Source organism: Oncorhynchus nerka, linkage group LG6 (assembly GCF_034236695.1).
Source record: "Oncorhynchus nerka isolate Pitt River linkage group LG6, Oner_Uvic_2.0, whole genome shotgun sequence".
NCBI classification, from domain to species: Eukaryota; Metazoa; Chordata; class Actinopteri; order Salmoniformes; family Salmonidae; genus Oncorhynchus; species Oncorhynchus nerka.
In genome coordinates, this window is record NC_088401.1 from 32,891,643 (window position 1) to 32,909,384 (window position 17,742).

General features: G+C 43.9%; 2 protein-coding genes across 2 annotated transcripts in view; one reads left to right on the forward strand and one right to left on the reverse strand.

The window, feature by feature from the left end:
* The window catches only part of smchd1 (structural maintenance of chromosomes flexible hinge domain containing 1), a 39,880-nt gene extending 35,685 nt beyond the window's left edge, over window positions 1-4,195 (reverse strand). Inside the window, exons 1-9 of the mRNA XM_029661435.2 lie at window positions 3,961-4,195; window positions 3,516-3,591; window positions 3,116-3,274; window positions 2,805-2,887; window positions 2,473-2,606; window positions 1,916-2,030; window positions 1,710-1,829; window positions 1,378-1,544; window positions 308-401 (exon numbers count right to left, since the gene is read on the reverse strand). Coding sequence (XP_029517295.1) covers window positions 308-401; window positions 1,378-1,544; window positions 1,710-1,829; window positions 1,916-2,030; window positions 2,473-2,606; window positions 2,805-2,887; window positions 3,116-3,274; window positions 3,516-3,591; window positions 3,961-4,170 — 1,158 coding nt within the window. The 5' untranslated portion in view covers window positions 4,171-4,195. The remainder of the gene's footprint in view (window positions 1-307; window positions 402-1,377; window positions 1,545-1,709; window positions 1,830-1,915; window positions 2,031-2,472; window positions 2,607-2,804; window positions 2,888-3,115; window positions 3,275-3,515; window positions 3,592-3,960) is intronic.
* A 388-nt stretch (window positions 4,196-4,583) lies between these two features.
* Window positions 4,584-17,043, forward strand: mettl4 (methyltransferase 4, N6-adenosine). Its single transcript, XM_029661457.2, has 8 exons — window positions 4,584-5,068; window positions 9,735-9,800; window positions 9,892-10,252; window positions 10,653-10,722; window positions 10,839-11,013; window positions 11,223-11,329; window positions 12,367-12,458; window positions 16,357-17,043. Exons 1-8 carry the CDS (start codon window positions 4,793-4,795, stop codon window positions 16,575-16,577), a joined length of 1,368 nt encoding a protein of 455 aa, XP_029517317.1. The 5' UTR covers window positions 4,584-4,792; the 3' UTR covers window positions 16,578-17,043.
* The last annotated feature ends 699 nt before the right edge of the window (window positions 17,044-17,742 follow it).

The following is a 17,742-nucleotide window of genomic DNA, read 5'->3' on the forward strand; positions in this document are numbered from 1 at the left end:
GGTAGCCTAGTGGTTAGAGAGTTGGACTAGTAACCGAAAGGTTGCAAATTCAAATCCCCAAGCTGACAAGGTACAAATCTGTTGTTCTGCCCCTGAACAGGCAGTTAACCCACTGTTCCTAGGCCGTCATTGAAAATAAGAATTTGTTCTTAACCGACTTGCCTAGTTAAATAAAGGTAAAATAAAATAAGAGTTATAAAACATACATCTTCAAAGACTGAATAGATGCTCTTGGATGACTATTGTCTGTAGCACTACCATAAAATAACATAATTACATGGTTATTTAAATACAATGACAATCTTACCTGAATGTCAATGTTGGAAACACAATCAGAGTTTCGGTAGGAGGCTTTCATGTCATTCCCATTTAGGCCGTGAATGTAGTAGTGATACAAGTGGCTGAAAACAAAGTAGATGGTAATTTCAATAAATTTGTTAATGGATTTCAAAGAGTAAAATCAAAAGAGGACAACAACCAATTGGATTAAAAGGTGGTGGTGGGTATTTGGGACGGTGCAGGGCAGGCGGTATCCCAATACTATACCTCTAATTAATGAGACATGGTCTAAGGGCGTTCCATAATGAAAGCGCGTGAGATAAGCTATGGTCCAATGACTGTACCTGCTAGCAGCATGTGTCCCGCGTCCGAAGCTACACCCATAATAGTCGGTAGATGGCTCCAATTGGAGAATCACTGTTTGCGTCGCCGAAACTATTAAAATTCAGTTCAGATTCCCCCTCCCCAAATCAACACCAAACATGGATTCTATGTTGGGTTCTCACTTTGTGTCTACACTGGTCTGTGTTTCATACCTGAGACAACGTGTGAGAAATCATGGTCCAATGTCTATACCTGCTAGCAACATTTGTCACGCGTCTGAAGCTTCATCCATAAATCGGTATATTGGAGTCGCCCTTTGCGTCACTGAGCAGTGAACTATTAAAAATCCAGTTTTTAGATGCTACCAAAGCAACATCTAATATGGATCCCCATCGTTTTTTTTTGTCTTTGCGTGCACACATTTCCTGTACTTCCAGTCTGGGGCAGCATGGTGCCCATATTGCGAGACTGATTAACAGGACAAACAGGTATGAAACAGAAAATAACAGAATCCACGTTTGGTGTTGATTTGGGGAGGGGGAAATCGAAAAACTGGATTTTAATAGTTTCTTGTTCACTGTTCGGCGACGCAAACAGTGATTATCCAAATGGAGCCATCTACCGACTATTATGATGTAGCTTCGGACACTAGACACATTCTGCTAGCAGGTACAGTCATTGGACCATGACTTCTCACACGCTGTCTCTATGGAATGCCCTTATACCTTCTCAATTAAATAATATTGGGATCATCAGATGGGTGAGCAGACTCACGCCAGTTCTCTGGTCCACAGGTGGAAGTCCTGCTTGAGGAAGGTGACATGTTCAGGCTGGACTCCCGTAACCACCACGACCGTGAAGCTGTCCTTTCCCACCTCCTCAGCGATCAGCCCATGGAGGAAGCGCTCCTCGTCGTCTCTCACGTGGGACGAGTCAGCCATCTGCGGGGTGGAGAATTGAAGATGGCTTTCATTAAATAGAGGATGGCCACTGAGGGAAGGTTATAGCAGTTTGCCACCGATACTGAAAGTTCCAAAATGGATGGATTGAGGACGCCTTTCGGAGATCACATCAACATTTTGAGTGATCTGGGAGTAATCCCTTACCTTCCGGTTTCTGATGAAACCACTGTAAATATCTTCCTTGTTCCGCTCCTTCCTCTCAAATTCTTCTTTTGAAATGATGAGTTCATGGACATCTGGGGAGCCCGCTGGTTTGGTGATCATCTTTAACAAAGACAGAGATATCAAGTCATATAGTAGCGCATCACAGTCCATTAGGGGAATATGGTAGAACACAGAGGAACATTTACCCTGGTTGACTGTCCAATGTAGAACACTGCTTGTTTCCCTCCTACTCCAAAATATGATATATCACTGTTGAGACTGCGAGCGACTGGATCAGGGCGAACATACCCTGCATGATCACTAGTGAGACAAACAGGATAATCACTGACGATAGATACATGGAAAGCACCAAAAACGAACTTAAAGTGTATACTTAATTATTTGGAAAGTGCATTTTAATATACATTTACTGTGAGTCATTTAAAAAAATGTAACTTAGCAAGTCAGTTAAGAACAAATTCTTATTTTACAATGACGGCCTACCCCGGCCAAACCCTCCCCGAACACAGAAGACGCTGGGCCAATTGTTCGCCGCCCTAGGGGACTCCTGATCACGGCCGGTTGCGATACAGCCCGGGATCGAACCAGGGTCTATCGTGATGTCTCTAGCACTGAGATGCAGTGCCTTAGACCTCTGTGCCACTCGGGAGATGGGTCTGACCGCATTGTCTGATCGAGACACCTGAACAGGTCAGATCGAGTGATGTGGAAAAACTCCTGGCCCTACTCTTGCTAAACCAACCTTGAAAACGTGCTGCTTTCCCTGCTGAATTTGGAGAGCCTGTACACAGCCCAGTTATTAAGCTGTTTGGACGTCATTCCACAGCCATTGTCCATGACAACCACTGCATGTTTCCCCAAGGACTCATCAAACAGCTGGGGGAAGAGATGAGAAACAATCAACTACCCCCGTGTCCCATTCCATCAATACTGTAGGGGTGCAGAACACTGACCTGTATATGAAAACATCACAATACTTATGCATCACATTCATTCAAGACCATATGAGGTTTACAATTGTTAGAAAAATAGGGAGAGTAAAAATGTATTTTTTAATCCACAGTAGTATCTCACCAATCGGATGTCTATGGTCCTCACTCCTGTGTTGTGCGATGTAGCTGACAGTGCATTGTCGATTAGTTCTGCAAAGGCATACGCTGTTGGGGGGGGGAAAGGTTTTAATTAACTATAGGCCTTTTAACACAGCTTCTTCTGGAACAAAATCAGCCCGGGCCAGTAACTTCAAAGCGTCATAGAGTAGAAAATTGGTCGTAAGTGCTGAGCATAGACATTTCATTCAGTGTGAACACAGCTAATGAATACATACAGGACTGTAATATTGTTGGTTTGGGCTGGAGAAGGTACAGTATTTCAGAGGTACTCACGTAAAGAATTCTGGCCCTCACTAGCGTAGTACTCATACATGCCACTCTGGACCAGTGTGTCATAGTGAGGGAGAAACACAATGTGTTCCTTAGTTGCCACGGGCAGGATCTGGTCCTCGGTCTGCAACAGGTGGAGAGTGTTTCCTTGTTGAAGATCCTCTGAAAGAGATAACACATCAACAACATAGCGTATTGTCGCTCATCTCTTATTCCCCTTGTATAAAAGGCTTATTTGTGACCCAATGCCTGACTATTAGTATACCAAAAACATTTTCACTGATTGATCCAAGTTACGTGCCTATTCTTTTAAATGATCAATTAAAAAGTTGATGACTGGCATTTCACTTTGGCATTTCTTTCTAGCACTACACCAGGTAGCCCTGACTGGAATGTCACTTACCATATCTGTCAAAATCTATTCCTTTTCTGTCCGTTGTTGTCAAGACAAACGTTTCGTTGGAAGGAATGGAAAATTCCTAAGGCACATGGAAAATAGTTGTCATATCTGCTGAGTTAGATATACACATTTTGATAATTTGGTGAATGGTTTAGATATTGTATTGACAACTTGCTTATAACACTTGCATATAACACGTGTTAGCAAGCTATTAACAATTTCATTAAAACATTAAATTGGCAAATGACAGCTATATTTTTGGATCAATGCACTTCCCATGATCCGCCACCTAGCCAAGCTATCGAATGAGCTGCTAGTTAAATGTCAATAATCGTGGGAACTCATTCATTTTCAAGAGCCAGCTGTTGCAAATTTGCAATCAAGCAGGCAGCTGTCTGGCTAACATATCTCTGGATAACTAACGACTTTAGCTAGCTAGCTACTGTACCTTCGATACAACTTGAAGGAAGTCGTTGAAGTCCAAGCCATTTATGTCCAGAACTCTCTCCATTGCGTCGTGTCTTTCCGGACGACAGTCGAATATTACCACACTTTTATGTGGTTTATCTGACCCGTTAACTCCATTTTTACTCTGTGAAATGTGTGTTCTATTGCTATTGGCAACAGCAGACGTTGTCACACCTTCCGACTCTGCCATGTTTGTTCTTCAGGTGAAAGAAGTCGTGAGTATGCGCAATGTACTGCGCATCTATCGCGTGGGCTGTGTCGTCACTAGTTGCCGCAAAATCCTAAACCCCGCCTATTTCGACAATTTATTTTCACATTAACCCTAACCAAACTGCTAACATTATGCATAACTATAAAATTCAATTTACACCAAAAATCTATTTTTGTTTTCATTATTTCTTTAGGATATAGCCAATTTCGACTTTGTGGATGTGGAAACGCGCTGGGGTGTATTCATTGGGTGAATTGCGTTACAAAACGTTTGGTCTGTTACGAGGAACCAAACGGAAGTAAACGAAATCTGCACCCGGGGTGTCCGCCCCTGGGTTGTCCCTTCCGTTTTCGTTCCGTTTAAGAAAGGTTTACAACAGAATCGACGTATTGAATATGCCACAGGTTTGGCGAATGCACGTGACGATAGACAAGCATCATGGCGGCGCACGGCAATAATGTCCAAGTAGAGAAAGTAGGAAACGAAATGTGTAAGTAACGTTAGCAAACTAGTCAACTCCACAAGGTACGCTTATGGACACTCACGGCATGTAAAATATCAAAGAGAGTTAGGAGAGAGTAGTTTGCCAACCAGATTGGCTATGTCGATTGTGTTTAGAAATGCCAACGGGTGGCTGTTGGATGCTTGTTCGCTTGTCGACAAGGGTGTCCAACTATGTAACGTTACTTCGGAGAGGAAAGCAGCCAGTGGGAAGTCGCATTTTAAATGTTGTTTTAAACATGAGTGTTTTCAGATTTTAAAGTCTCACGTTAGTGTTAAATCAGTTTGTACTGTGACCACAAACAACAGTACCGTCTCGGACGCAGCTCTACAGAGGAGTGAGAATAAAACGACAGTGGATTGTAACCCATCAAAGGTAAATTGGGCGGGGGGGGGGTCTGTTTCTTTATATGTACGCCAGGTCAGGTAGGTTACTTAATAAATATAATCCGTTACTAGTTACCTGTCCAAATAGTAATCAGTAACGTAACTTTTAGATTACCCGAACTCATTAACGTAATCTGATAACATCCAGTTACTTTTAGGTTACATTCCCCTTTAGAGGCATTAGAACAAGACACGTATACATGTTCCCAATTTAACCACATCTATTGCAGGATAAATCAATGTTAAAGTTTACATAGCTGGCCATATATGGATGTTACGTTTTACTTTATGGGTTGGTTATGTAGGCTTCTTCTATAACGCATTGCTTGCTACTACAGTCTAATATCTTTATATTAACCAAATTGTTTTACCTGAGCATAACCCCAAAACTAAGGATGTATTAGCCAGCTCTACTCTGTTGTTTATGATTTTTGTTGTCATGATTAGGCTGATTGGGCTCACTGATTCGCGTTGAAAAATAAATGCTGTGCTCATGGAATGGCAGGCTTTGAGCACTACTGAAAAGTGCTATCTACATTTTTTAAATGAATTCCAAATGCTGGTATATAGGCCTGTTGTTAACTTTTTGTTGGTGAAACTTTGGTATCTTGATAATGTGCAGCTGTTTAGAGTAAATCCACAGATGAAACAATAACCAAAAGATGACCCCGCCTTTGTTTTGGTAAAAAGCTGAGGGATGGGCCTGGAGAAATGTAACTACTCTCAGATTAATAGACAGTGCTATGGATGCAAGGACTGACCATCCATGATATCAACAGTATTGTTTTAACCTGATGTTATGAGGCTATACAGTGTTTGTTTATGTTTACAATGTTTACAAACATTGGAGAAAAACAAGCTTATATTTTTGGGTTCTAATGGGGTGTGACAGTTGAACTAAGCTCATGAGGCATTTCTAAGTTATGTTCTGTGTGTGTGGTGTATGTGTGTGTGCATTTTTCACTAGCTGACAATAAATAGGCCATAGTGGTGAAATAATTACAATTTAGCAATTCAACTCTGGAGTGATAGATGTGTAGAAGATGAATGTGCAAGTAGAGATACTGGGGTGCAAATGAGCAAAAAAATAACAGTATGGTGGATGAGGTAGTTAGATGGGCTATGTGCAGTGATCTGTGAGCTCCTCTGACAGCAGGAACTTAAAGTTAGTGAGGGAGATATGGGTCTCCAGCTTCAGTGATTTTTGCTATTCATTCCAGTTATTGGCAGCAGAGAACGACAAATATGAAGCGAGGGCCAGCCAACGAGAGCATACAGGTCGCAGTGGTTGGTAGTATATGGGGCTTTGGTGACAAAACGGATGGCACTTTAATAGACTGCATCCAGTTTGCTGAGTAGAGTGTTGGAGGCTATTTTGTAAATGACATCGCCGAAGTCAAGGATCGACAGGATAGTCCGTTTTACGATGGTATGTTTGGCAGCATGAGTGAAGGATGCTTTGTTGCGAAATAGGAAGCCGATTCTAGATTTAATTTTGGATTGGAGATTCTTAATGTGAGTCTGGAAGGAGCGTTTACAGTTACAGTCTAACCAGACACCTAGGTATTTCTAGTTGTCCACATATTCTAAGTCAGAACCTTCCAGAGTAGTGATGCTGGGCGGGCATGTTCAGGCAGCGATCGGTTGAAGAGCATGCATTTAGTTTTACTTGTATTTAAGAGCAGTTGGAAGCCACGGAAGGAGAGTTTATGGCTTTGAAGCTTGTCTGGAGGTTAGTTAACACATTGTCCAAAGAATGGACAGAAGTATACAGAATGGTATCGTCTGCGTAGAGGTAGATGAGAGAATGACCAACAGCAAGAGCGACATCATTGATGTATACCGAGAAAAGAGTCGGCCCGAGAATTGAACCCTGTGGCACCCCCATAGACTGCCAGAGGTCTGGACAATAGGCCCTCTGATTTGACACACTGAACTCTGTCTGAGAAGTAGTTGGTGAACCAGGCGAGGCAGTCATTGCTAGGCTGTTGAGTCTGCTGATAAGAATGTGGTGACTGACAGAGTCGAAAGCCTTGGCCAGGTCGATGAATACAGCTGCAAAGGTGTAGACCTTACAGTGAAATGCTTACTTATAAGACCTTAATCGACAATGCAGTTTTAAGAAAAATAGTGTTAAGTATTTACTAAAAAAAACTGAAGTAAAAAAAAAAATACAAAAAAAAGAACGTTAGAAAAATAACACATTTCAAGAGCAACAATAAAATAATAGTAATGATGCTATATACACTGCTCAAAAAAATAAAGGAAACACTAAAATAAAACATCCTAGATTTGAATAAATGAAATATTCTTATTAAATACTTTTTTCATTACATAGTTGAAGGTGCTGACAACAAAATCACACAAATTATCAATGGAAATCAAATTGATCAACCCCATGGAGGTCTGGATTTGGAGTCACACTCAAAATTAAAGTGGAAAACCACACTACAGGCTGATCCAACTTTGATGTAATGTCCTTAAAACAAGTCAAAATGAAGCTCAGTAGTGTGTGTGTCCTCCGCGTGCCTGTATGACCTCCCTACAACGCCTGGGCATGCTCCTGATGAGGTGGCGGATGGTCTCCTGAGGGATCTCCTCCCAGACTTTGACTAAAGCATCCGCCAACTCCTGGACAGTCTGTGGTGCAACGTTGGTGGATGGAGCGAGACATGATGTCCCAGATGTGCTCAATTGGATTCAGGTCTGTGGAACGGGCGGGCCAGTCCATAGCATCAATGCCTTCCTCTTGCAGGAACTGCTGACACACTCCAGCCACATGAGGTCTAGCATTGTCTTCCATTAGGAGGAACCCAGGGCCAACCACACCAGCATATGGTCTCACAAGGGGTCTGAGGATCTCATCTCGGTACCTAATGGCAGTCAGGCTACCTCTGGCGAGCACATGGAGGGTTGTGCGGGCCCCCCAAAGAAATTCCACCCCACAGCATGACTGACCCACCGCCAAACCGGTCATGCTGGAGGATGTTGCAGTCAGCAGAATGTTCTCCACGGCGTCTCCAGATTGTCATGTCTGTCACATGTGCTCAGTGTGAACCTGCTTTCATCTGTGAAGAGCACAGGGCGCCAGTGGCGAATTTGCCAATCTTGGTGTTCTCTGGCAAATGCCAAACGTCCTGCACAGTATTGGGCTGTAAAGCACAACCCCCACCTGTGGACGTCGGGCCCTCATACCACCCTCATGGAGTCTGTTTCTGACCGTTTGAGCAGACACATGCACATTTGTGGCCTGCTGGAGGTCATTTTGCAGGGCTCTGGCGGTGCTCCTCCTGCTCCTCCCTGCACAAAGGCGAAGGTAGCGGTCCTGCTGCTGGGTTGTTGCCCTCCTACGGCCTCCTCCATGTCTCCTGATGTACTGGCCTGTCTCCTGGTAGCGCCTCCATGCTCTGGACACTACGCTGACAGACACAGCAAACCTTCTTGCCACATCTCGCATTGATGTGCCATCCTGGATGAGCTGCACTACCTGAGCCACTTGTGTGGGTTGTAGACTCCGTCTCATGCTACCACACTCTAGTGAAAGCACCGCCAGCATTCAAAAGTGACCAAAACATCAGCCAGGAAGCATAGGAACTGAGAAGTGGTCTGTTGTCCCCACCTGCAGAACCACTCCTTTATTGGGGGTGTCTTGCTAAATGCCTATAATTTCCACCTGTTGTCTATTCCATTTGCACAACAGCATGTGAAATGTATTGTCAATCAGTGTTGCTTCCTAAGTGGACAGTTTGATTTCACAGAAGTGTGATTGACTTGGAGTTACATTGTGTTGTTTAAGTGTTCCCTTTATTTTTTTGAGCAGTGTACATACCGGTACAGAGTCAATGTGCGGGGGCACAGGTTAGCCGAGGTAATTGAGGTCATATGTACGGTACCGGTCAAAAGTTTGGACACACCTACTCATTCAAGGGTTTTTCTTTATTTTTTACTAATTGTAGAATAATAGTGAAGACATCAAAACTATGAAAAAACATGGAATCATGTAGTAACCAAAAAACTGTTAAACAAATCAAAATATATTTTAGATTCTTCAAAGTAACCACCCTTTGCCTTGATGACAGCTTTGCACACTCTTGGCATTCTCTCAACCAGCTTCACCTGGAATGCTTTTCCAACAGTCTTGAAACAGTTCCTACATGCTGATTACTTGTTGGCTGCTTTTCCTTTACTCTGCAGTCCAACTCAATTGGATTGAGGTTGGGTGATTGTGGAGGCCAGGTCATCTGACGCAACATTCCATCACTCTCCTACTTGGTCAAATAGCCCTTAACAACCAGGAGTTGTGTTGGGTCATTGTCAATGTCCTGTCATTGTCCTGTTAAGCACAAACCAGAAGGGATGGCGTATCGCTGCAGAATGCTGTGGTAGCCATGCTGGTTAAGTGTGCCTTGAATTCTAAATAAATGTTACCAACAAAGCACCATCACACCTCCTCCTCCATACAAATGCAAATAGTCCAGATAGCCATTTGATTAGCTGTTCAGGAGTCTTATGGCTTGGGGGTAGAAGCTGTTAAGTCTTTTGGACCTAGGCTTGACTAGACATGTCTGGAGCGTAGGGCTAACTTGCCAGATACTATCACTGGGAAACGCCTTTGTTTTAACCACGGATCTTTTTGATATATTCAAATCCCACAGAAAAGAAAACGAAAACGCAATGATCTGAACCAAGGAGAAATTGATTCACTCGCCTTCCACCACAAGGTAATCTTATGTTCACTATTACTTAGTTTACCCATTACCATTACTCAGACTTTTTATTGTTGACCACTGCTTATCATTGTGTTATGACCAGATCAGGTCTGCCATTTTGGAGGGGACCAAATCCTTAGTGGATGCTGGGTTCTCCTGTGAGTACCTGAGTGAGGTCAACGATGCTCGGGAGGGTCCCCTGCCTTCCCAGGAATGCAACCTGGCAGCCTTGTGTGACATGGCTAAAGAGCTCCCTCTAGTGAGTGAACATGGAGAGGACCCAGTTCAGTTTATTGAGTCTGAGGATGGCTGTAGTACAACACACCTTGACCTGTTCACACGGATCACAGAAAATTGTATGGACTTTGCCATGGAGGTGATGCTGATGGGAGAGAAATACATTATCCCACCACGATGTGCCTTCCTGCTCTCTGATTTTGCCAGAATGCAGCCCCTGGTTGGTTGTGAGTGTACAAAACCTGATCATGATAAAGAGCTTGCGTTTGCTGATTTTATGTTTTGTCAGTGCAGAAATACATTGTCTTTATAAATCTCTTAAACTCTCTAAAAATGTTTTGAGGAATCGAGTGGAGAGAAGGCAAGGCTTTAGTGAACTAAATAAGGATCCTCTCTGCCTGTGTAGGCCTAATGTCTTAGAATAAGGTTTCCCAAACTCGGTCCTGGGACCCCCCCCGGGTGAAGGTTTTGTTGTTTCCTCGAGCATTACACAGCTGATTCAAATAATCAAAGCTTGATGTTGAGTTGGTCATTTGAATCATGTGTAGTGCTAGGGCAAAAAAACTAAATGTGCACCCAGGACCTAGTTTGGGGAAACCCTGTCTTAGAAAATTTATTATTTTGCAGATGGAAAGTTTTTCGACCTCATTGTCCTGGATCCTCCATGGGAAAACAAGTCTGTAAAAAGGAGTGGCAGGTCAGCGTTCTAATTCAGTGTGATTTTATTCCATGCGACATCCACTGCAATGTATGACTCTGCAAACCTCTAATTCTGTTTTGACCATATTGTGCATTTCTCCTGCTGACCTCTAGGTATAGCTTTCTGCCCTCCTCCCAGCTCAAACGGCTCCCTGTCCCACTGTTGGCCTCCACAGGCTGTGTGGTGGTCACCTGGGTGACCAACAGACCCAGCCACCTGCGCTTCGTCAGGGACGAGCTGTACCCACACTGGGGCGTGGAGGTGCTGGCAGAGTGGTTCTGGGTCAAGGTAGAACACAAAGGAACCTAGAATTTATCGAAGTTATTATAGTTGTTATATATCTATTTAGTTTAAATGACACTACTAAATGGTGATAGTAAAAGTGGTCATGTTTCATCTAGGACCTCTAATGTTGAATTTGCTTCTGAAATGAGCTATATGATCTTTATGAGCGTAAGCATTTTTCTCGGATGTATTGTCTATGTTTTCGCCCTCAGGTCACCAGGTCAGGGGAATATGTGTTTCCACTGGACTCTCCGCATAAGAAGCCTTACGAGGTGTTGGTACTTGGTCGATATCGTGGGTGCGGACACCACTCACACAGGTGTGACAAAATAAAAATGTTATTCCATTGTATTTTTTTTGGCCCTTTTTCTCCCCAATTTCATGTTATCCAATTGGTAGTTAGTCTTGTCTCATCGCTGAATCGCTGCAACAAGGTCGAGAGCCATGCATCCTCCGAAACCCAACCAAGCCGCACTGCTTCTTGATACAATGCCCGCTTAACGCGGAAGCCAGCCACACCAATGTGTCGGAGGAAACACCGTACACCTGGCGACCTTGTCAGCGTGCACTGCCTGCCACAGGAGTCGCTAGTGCGCGATGGGACAAAAACATCACTGCCGGCCAAACTCTCACCTAAACCGGACGACGCTGGCCAATTGTGTGCCGCCCCATGGGTCTCCCGGTCGCGGCCGGCTGCGACAGAGCCTGGACTCAAACCCAGAATCTCTAGTGGCACAGTGGTCTAAGGCACTGAATCGGAGCGCTAGCTGCTGGGTTCGAGTCCAGGCTCTGTCGCAGCCGGCCGCGACTCGGGAGGCTACTTTTTTTTTTTTACATTAATTTCTTTAAAGGACCGGTGCAGTCAAAAACGTGATTTTAAATATGCAGTATTTCCACACCGAGATTGGAATAATAGGGTGAAATTGTGAAAATTATGTTAATGCCCTTTTTGTGTAAGAGCTGTTTGAAAAGACCCACTGAAATTTCTGCCTGTTTTGGTGGAATTGAGTTTAGTGCTGTCAGGTGACATCACCAGGTGGTAAATTAGTTAATAGACCAATAAGAAAGAGTTACGAACCTCTCTGCCAATAACAGTTTTCAGTTTTCCCCTCTACTAAAACCATTCATTCAGTCTTAGCAAAATTCTTGCTTGAGATATTGCTCTCTTGCTAAGAAGCTATTTTTGTTTCTTTTTAACCATTTTAATTAAAAGCAATCACTGTGAGGTATTTAATTGTTACCCAGAAATGATTTAACGTTGAGATAAAAAAAAAATGGCTGTATTGGACCTTTTTTAAAGTCTCCTGTGTATTTTCTCCTCCAAAACATGACGCGCTTTCTCCATCTCCTTTACAGCTCTCTGAGGAAGACAGAGATCCCTATGGAGGAGCAACGTGTGATCGTCAGTGTCCCATCGGCCCTACACTCCCATAAACCTTCACTCTCAGGTCAGTATTCCCAGCACGTCCTGGTTCCACCAACAGCGTCATAATTATGTCAGCGTCATAAGAACGTAATGTGGTAGCCAAGTGCGTAGGAATGAATGAATACAGTTCCAGTAATGAAATTCATAATTGGAGAAATGATTGAACTGAATAGTTTCACCACTAGAGGGCAATACTGTGACGTAAGTGTCCGCGATTGCTGTGTTTTGAAGGACATCAGCTGCAAGGTCTGTGCTCTAACCTGTCCGAATGGCTAATTGTGACCCCAGTTTGTCACAATGTGCTGCTGTACGGCCTGATTGGCATTTGTTTTTTAACAAGTCAAACCTTTTCTCTGATCCGTACAATGTTGTTTAGAAAGCAATGATGAGACCTTGAAGACAATGATTATGTAGAGTGGGGCTTGACATCAACTCTCTGCTTCTTCAGGGAAAGCGATTTATGTGTGTTTTATTTACTTGGGGAGCAAGAGGAAGAGGTTTGTCAGTGCCCTGTCAGCTGAATATACAAGATGATTGGGAAAGTGGCAGGATATTGTGAGATTTAAATTCGTTATGACTGCATTGTGCTTTGTAACTATTGGGTTGAGAATATATTATGAGTTTCTAATTACGCTTTGTTTCACAGCGTTGTCTTTTCATTGTTACAAATAATAAGTAATAGAACACACCGTATCTTTGCCTTGGGCAAGAGTTGCAGCAAAACAGTGTGATATCGTTTTTTCCCCCAGCCATGATTGATAAGTCCACAGTCAAACTCAGAGCACGCTATTTCACACTCGCCAAGTAACCCATCATCATTTGAGCCGCTGTCATTCCGAATTGTGTGTTTTGATATATCACTTTTTGGTGACGTCATCCCCTTCTCATCCCTGTCTCTGGCCTTCCAGTGAATCCCCCTCCAACCCCTCTGGGTAGCAGGGAGGCTGTGGTGGGCGTGGTAGAACGCAGTGCTGCTGGGATGAAATGTCAGAGGAGCTAGTCCCGCAGAGAGGTGCCACGGCACATTAACATAACCTGTGATAAAGAGGTATAGAGCGGACCTTTTCTGATCCTGAAAGGTTCTATCGACCCGTTGGCAAAAAGGAACATCCGGACGTGGGCATTAATGCTGAATATTCACTCTGGAGTACCCAGGGGCGGGAAAAGGATTTGGGCTGCTGTCCTTTTCTCACACCCCCTCTGGTGGATTCTTATGCAACAGCTTGAAATGGTGAATATCCACAGTGCTAAGTCTCTAAACCGCCCCCCCCTCTAAAACACAAAGTCCTCTTCCTCAGTCACTGTTACCACAGGGCAATATCCCTGTTAGGGGATTGGAGCACAAGTGGTGTATGTAGTCCCAAGTGTTTTGGATGTGCCAGGTCTGGAGGCAGTGGCCAACTCTTTACCCCTGACCTCAGTATGACATCACAGCATGGATGTCCTAAACAGAGGGCGGAGCGGAGAGCGACTCTGTGATCCGATAGCTCTCTATCCCCCCCCTCTCCCCCAGTAATCCTGTTAGTGACATCAGACGTGTGTGTGTGTGTGTGTGGCTGCAGTAGGGATACAGAGGGACACCAACGCTCACTCTCTACCTCAGAGATCCAAACACATCCTCGCCAGATGGCCGACACGGCAGAAAAAAAGTGTTTATGCTCCTCGGAGTGTGAATAATCTGTTTGCTTTTAATTGTGGCTCCAAAAAACTTTGGTAATTAGCTAAAGTTGAATATTTTCCTCCCAGCATTGTATTGTAATAAGCGGCTAATTGGCAGTGCCCTCTTCATGCCCGCCCAATTCAATGGCACCCAGCCAGCGTGTGTGAGATTCTAATTGACTTGTGAAAAGATGTGTGCTACTGTTTAAACTCAGAGAACCTGAGATATTGGTGAGTGATTTATATTTGTTCTATTTCACATGTAGAAGTGTGTGTGAATTGGAAATGTTTTTTTTTTTTGTGTATATCCCAACTCGACCCTGGAGCAATTAGGGGTACGTGCCTTGCTCAAGGGCACATTGACCGATTCTTAATCTTGCCGGCTGGGGGTTCCGATCTAGCGACATTTCGGTTACTGGCTCAACACTTTAACCACTAGGCTACCTGCTGTCCTGGGGTGGTGAGAAAGGCAGAGAAAATAACTTTACTCACTCACAGCTGGAGGTGCTGAGTAAGGTGATATATGTACAGTACTTCTACCACTTTTAGCCAGTGGTGTAAAGTGCAAATGTTACAATACTTTAAAGTACTACTTAAGTAGTTTTGGGGGAGGTGTCTGTATTTTACATTTATATTTAAAAAAAACTTTTACTCTACTATATTCCTGAAGAAGATATGTACTTTTTACTCCATACATTTTCCCTGACACCCAAAGTACTCGTTACATTTCGAATGCTCAGGCAGGACAGCAATCACCTATCAATATAACGCTTTGTCATTCCTACTGCCTCTGATCTGGCAGACTCCCTAAACACAAATACTCTGTTTGTAAATTATGTCTGTGCCCGTCTGTATGTAAATACAAAAATTATTATAATTGTGCCGTCTGGTTTGCGTAATATAAGTAATTTGATTTATAGCATTTACTTTTACTCAAGTATGACAATTGAGTACATATTCCAACTGCTTTTACCAAACACTTTTATCCAAACCGACTTACAGTACAGTGAGAGAATCAATATTTGTGTTCCCTGTGAGACTTCAACCCTTGACCTTGGCGTTGCTAGGGCCACGCACTTACCATCTGAGCCACACAGGACCGCACACACTGCAGTTTATTATTTGTGAGTGTTTGTGGTTTTATAACCTCCACTCACTCAAAGTATTAATTCCCTGAAATACCTCACTTTCAAAATGAATGGGTTGAGATCAGGTGGGGCAGTAGAACAAGCACTGTCATCAATACCCTTAACTTGGCTGTCCCAGGATCAGTGTGACAACCCAAACGGCACACGAATGCTTATTTAGTGCACTACATTTGATGAGTCCCGGTGGAAAAGTAGTGCACTAAATAGGTAATAGGTTGCCATTTGGGATTTACACCGAATGTGCAGGGTCTAAACTCAAGGCAGCAGCACTAAGAGAAACATCACAAAGAGTTAAGTTGAGCCGCGAGGCAAGCCGCAAGTCTCACACCCCCTCTCTTGCCTTGAGTTTTTAGATAATTAGACCTTTTTATTCCCTCTCCAAACTTTGCGGGCTGAGTCACCGATCAGAGTGTTTCTTCTGTGTTAGTCTGTGAGCTTTTCATGTTTGGCCTTTCTCTCCCCCCCCCCCTAACTTTTTTCTTTCTGACATGTTTCGTAAGAGAGGTGTAGGCTGGGCAGGTTTAGGGGGGGGGGATTGAGGGAGGGGGCTTAGACTCTCTGGGGTTTTGGCACTCATTAACCTGCCTAGTGTAGGGTGAGTGGAGTGTGTGACTGGGGCGTGAGCATGCATGTGAGCGAGCAGACAGCACCAGCGCAGGGGCGGAGAAGAAGTGAACCCTATCGGTCAGGAATGCTTTTCCTGGAAAACCATTGTTCCCCCGCTCAAGGACAGCCAGAACACCGCCATGCATGAATCCAGCATTCATTGGCAAGCCACACATTAAGCCCCCACTCCCCCTTCTGCACCAGCTAAATACCCCCATAGGCAGATCCTGCTCAGATTTGTACATTCTATCAGAATAATCTATTATTTCTAATCTCCTCTGAGGACATCTAAAATGTCTTGAACTCCCTATCCTCTCCCTCTTCTTTATTGACAGATATTAGAATGTGAGATGGGGAGATAGATGAGAGGAATAGAGTTCAGAAACTGAGTGACTGAACTGGGGATATAACCTGTTCCTCAAGGGGTTACCTGCTGTCTGGAGGCAGCAGCACTACCAATAGACCAGCCCTAGGTGCCCTCTTCTATTTCTTTGTTTCCCTCCACAGAGGTGTTAAGTCCGTACGTGGGTTCCGACGCCCGGTGCCTGGAGCTGTTTGCCAGAAGCCTGCAGCCAGGATGGACCAGCTGGGGCAACGAGGTGATCAAGTTTCAGCATGTCAGTTATTACACCATGGAGCCCACAGACGAGCCCACAGATACGGCTACAGGATCCTTACATGGAGAGTCCTCTCCTCACTTCTCTCTACCTCCTCCAACACCGGACTAATCATCACAGTTTAATAGCATACCGTTGAAGCTTTCCACATCAAAATCCCAATTCGTTTTCACAGTCAAGAAGCCCCTCAAATCTCTCTCCCTCTCCATCTCCTTTGATCTGTTATTTTCTTTCATTTGGGACTCTTGATTTGTGTTTCTGGGTCGTAGTATGTTGGTGGTGGTGAATCACAGAGCCCATGATGCGATGGAGGGGAGATGAAAGTGCATCGCTCCGGAGCTCAGATCAAGGTTGATGTTTTGAGCTGAAGCTAATAACCTATAGCTCTATGTTCGGTTCAGATACACAACTGTGTTTTACCTCATAGCGGTGTGTTGTGCATTGATGGAGCTATGCTGGCACAATGCCTGGTTTAATAATTGTCAACGTGTACGTACATGTTTTATAATGTGCTGAAATGTGTTGGGTAATGTGTATCCATTTAAATCCAAGAGTTGAATAAAGAAACCAAACTTTATTGTTTTGAATTTTGTATGACTAGACCCAGCCATAAGATGCTCAGATTTTGTGAGGACATTTGCCCTGTCCCAGTATAGAGATATGAATTACCTTGCACCTTTTTTTTATGTGTTTTTCTGAGTGCAATGGCTATTTCATGTGTCCCAAATGGCACCCTATTCCCCTTTTATAGAGCTCTGGTCAAAAGCACTGCTCTACATAGGGAATAGGGTGCCATTTGGAATGCACAATGCGGCTGTCATCCAGGTTAGAGAGAGACCACCAGCTCCACTGCGAGCCACGCCTGCCTCTGAGTCTGCTCTTTGTATGTAGGAACCAAACAAATAACAGTACCTGAGCCATAAACCGTTAGATTACGTCATTCTCACACCATCCCTACCTACTAGTTTGGAAGGTGCCAAAACACACTACTTTTTTTTTTGTTGCCACCTCTCACACCTTCATCCATCCCTGACTCTCTTCCTCCCCTCCCCTGTGTGGCTGGATAAGGTATGGGCAGGGTGGGGCTACTCTAATGGGCCTTTAGTTTCTCTGGGGGACTGTCACAGAGCCAGATGAGGATGAGTTACAGCCACTGCAGCACACAGCATAGCAATCACTAACTAATGAATCCAGAACAGGATCATTTCCGCATTACACGTTCTCTTTGTTTCTTTCTCCCTTTCTCATCCTCCATCTATTTCTTTCCCTCTCACGA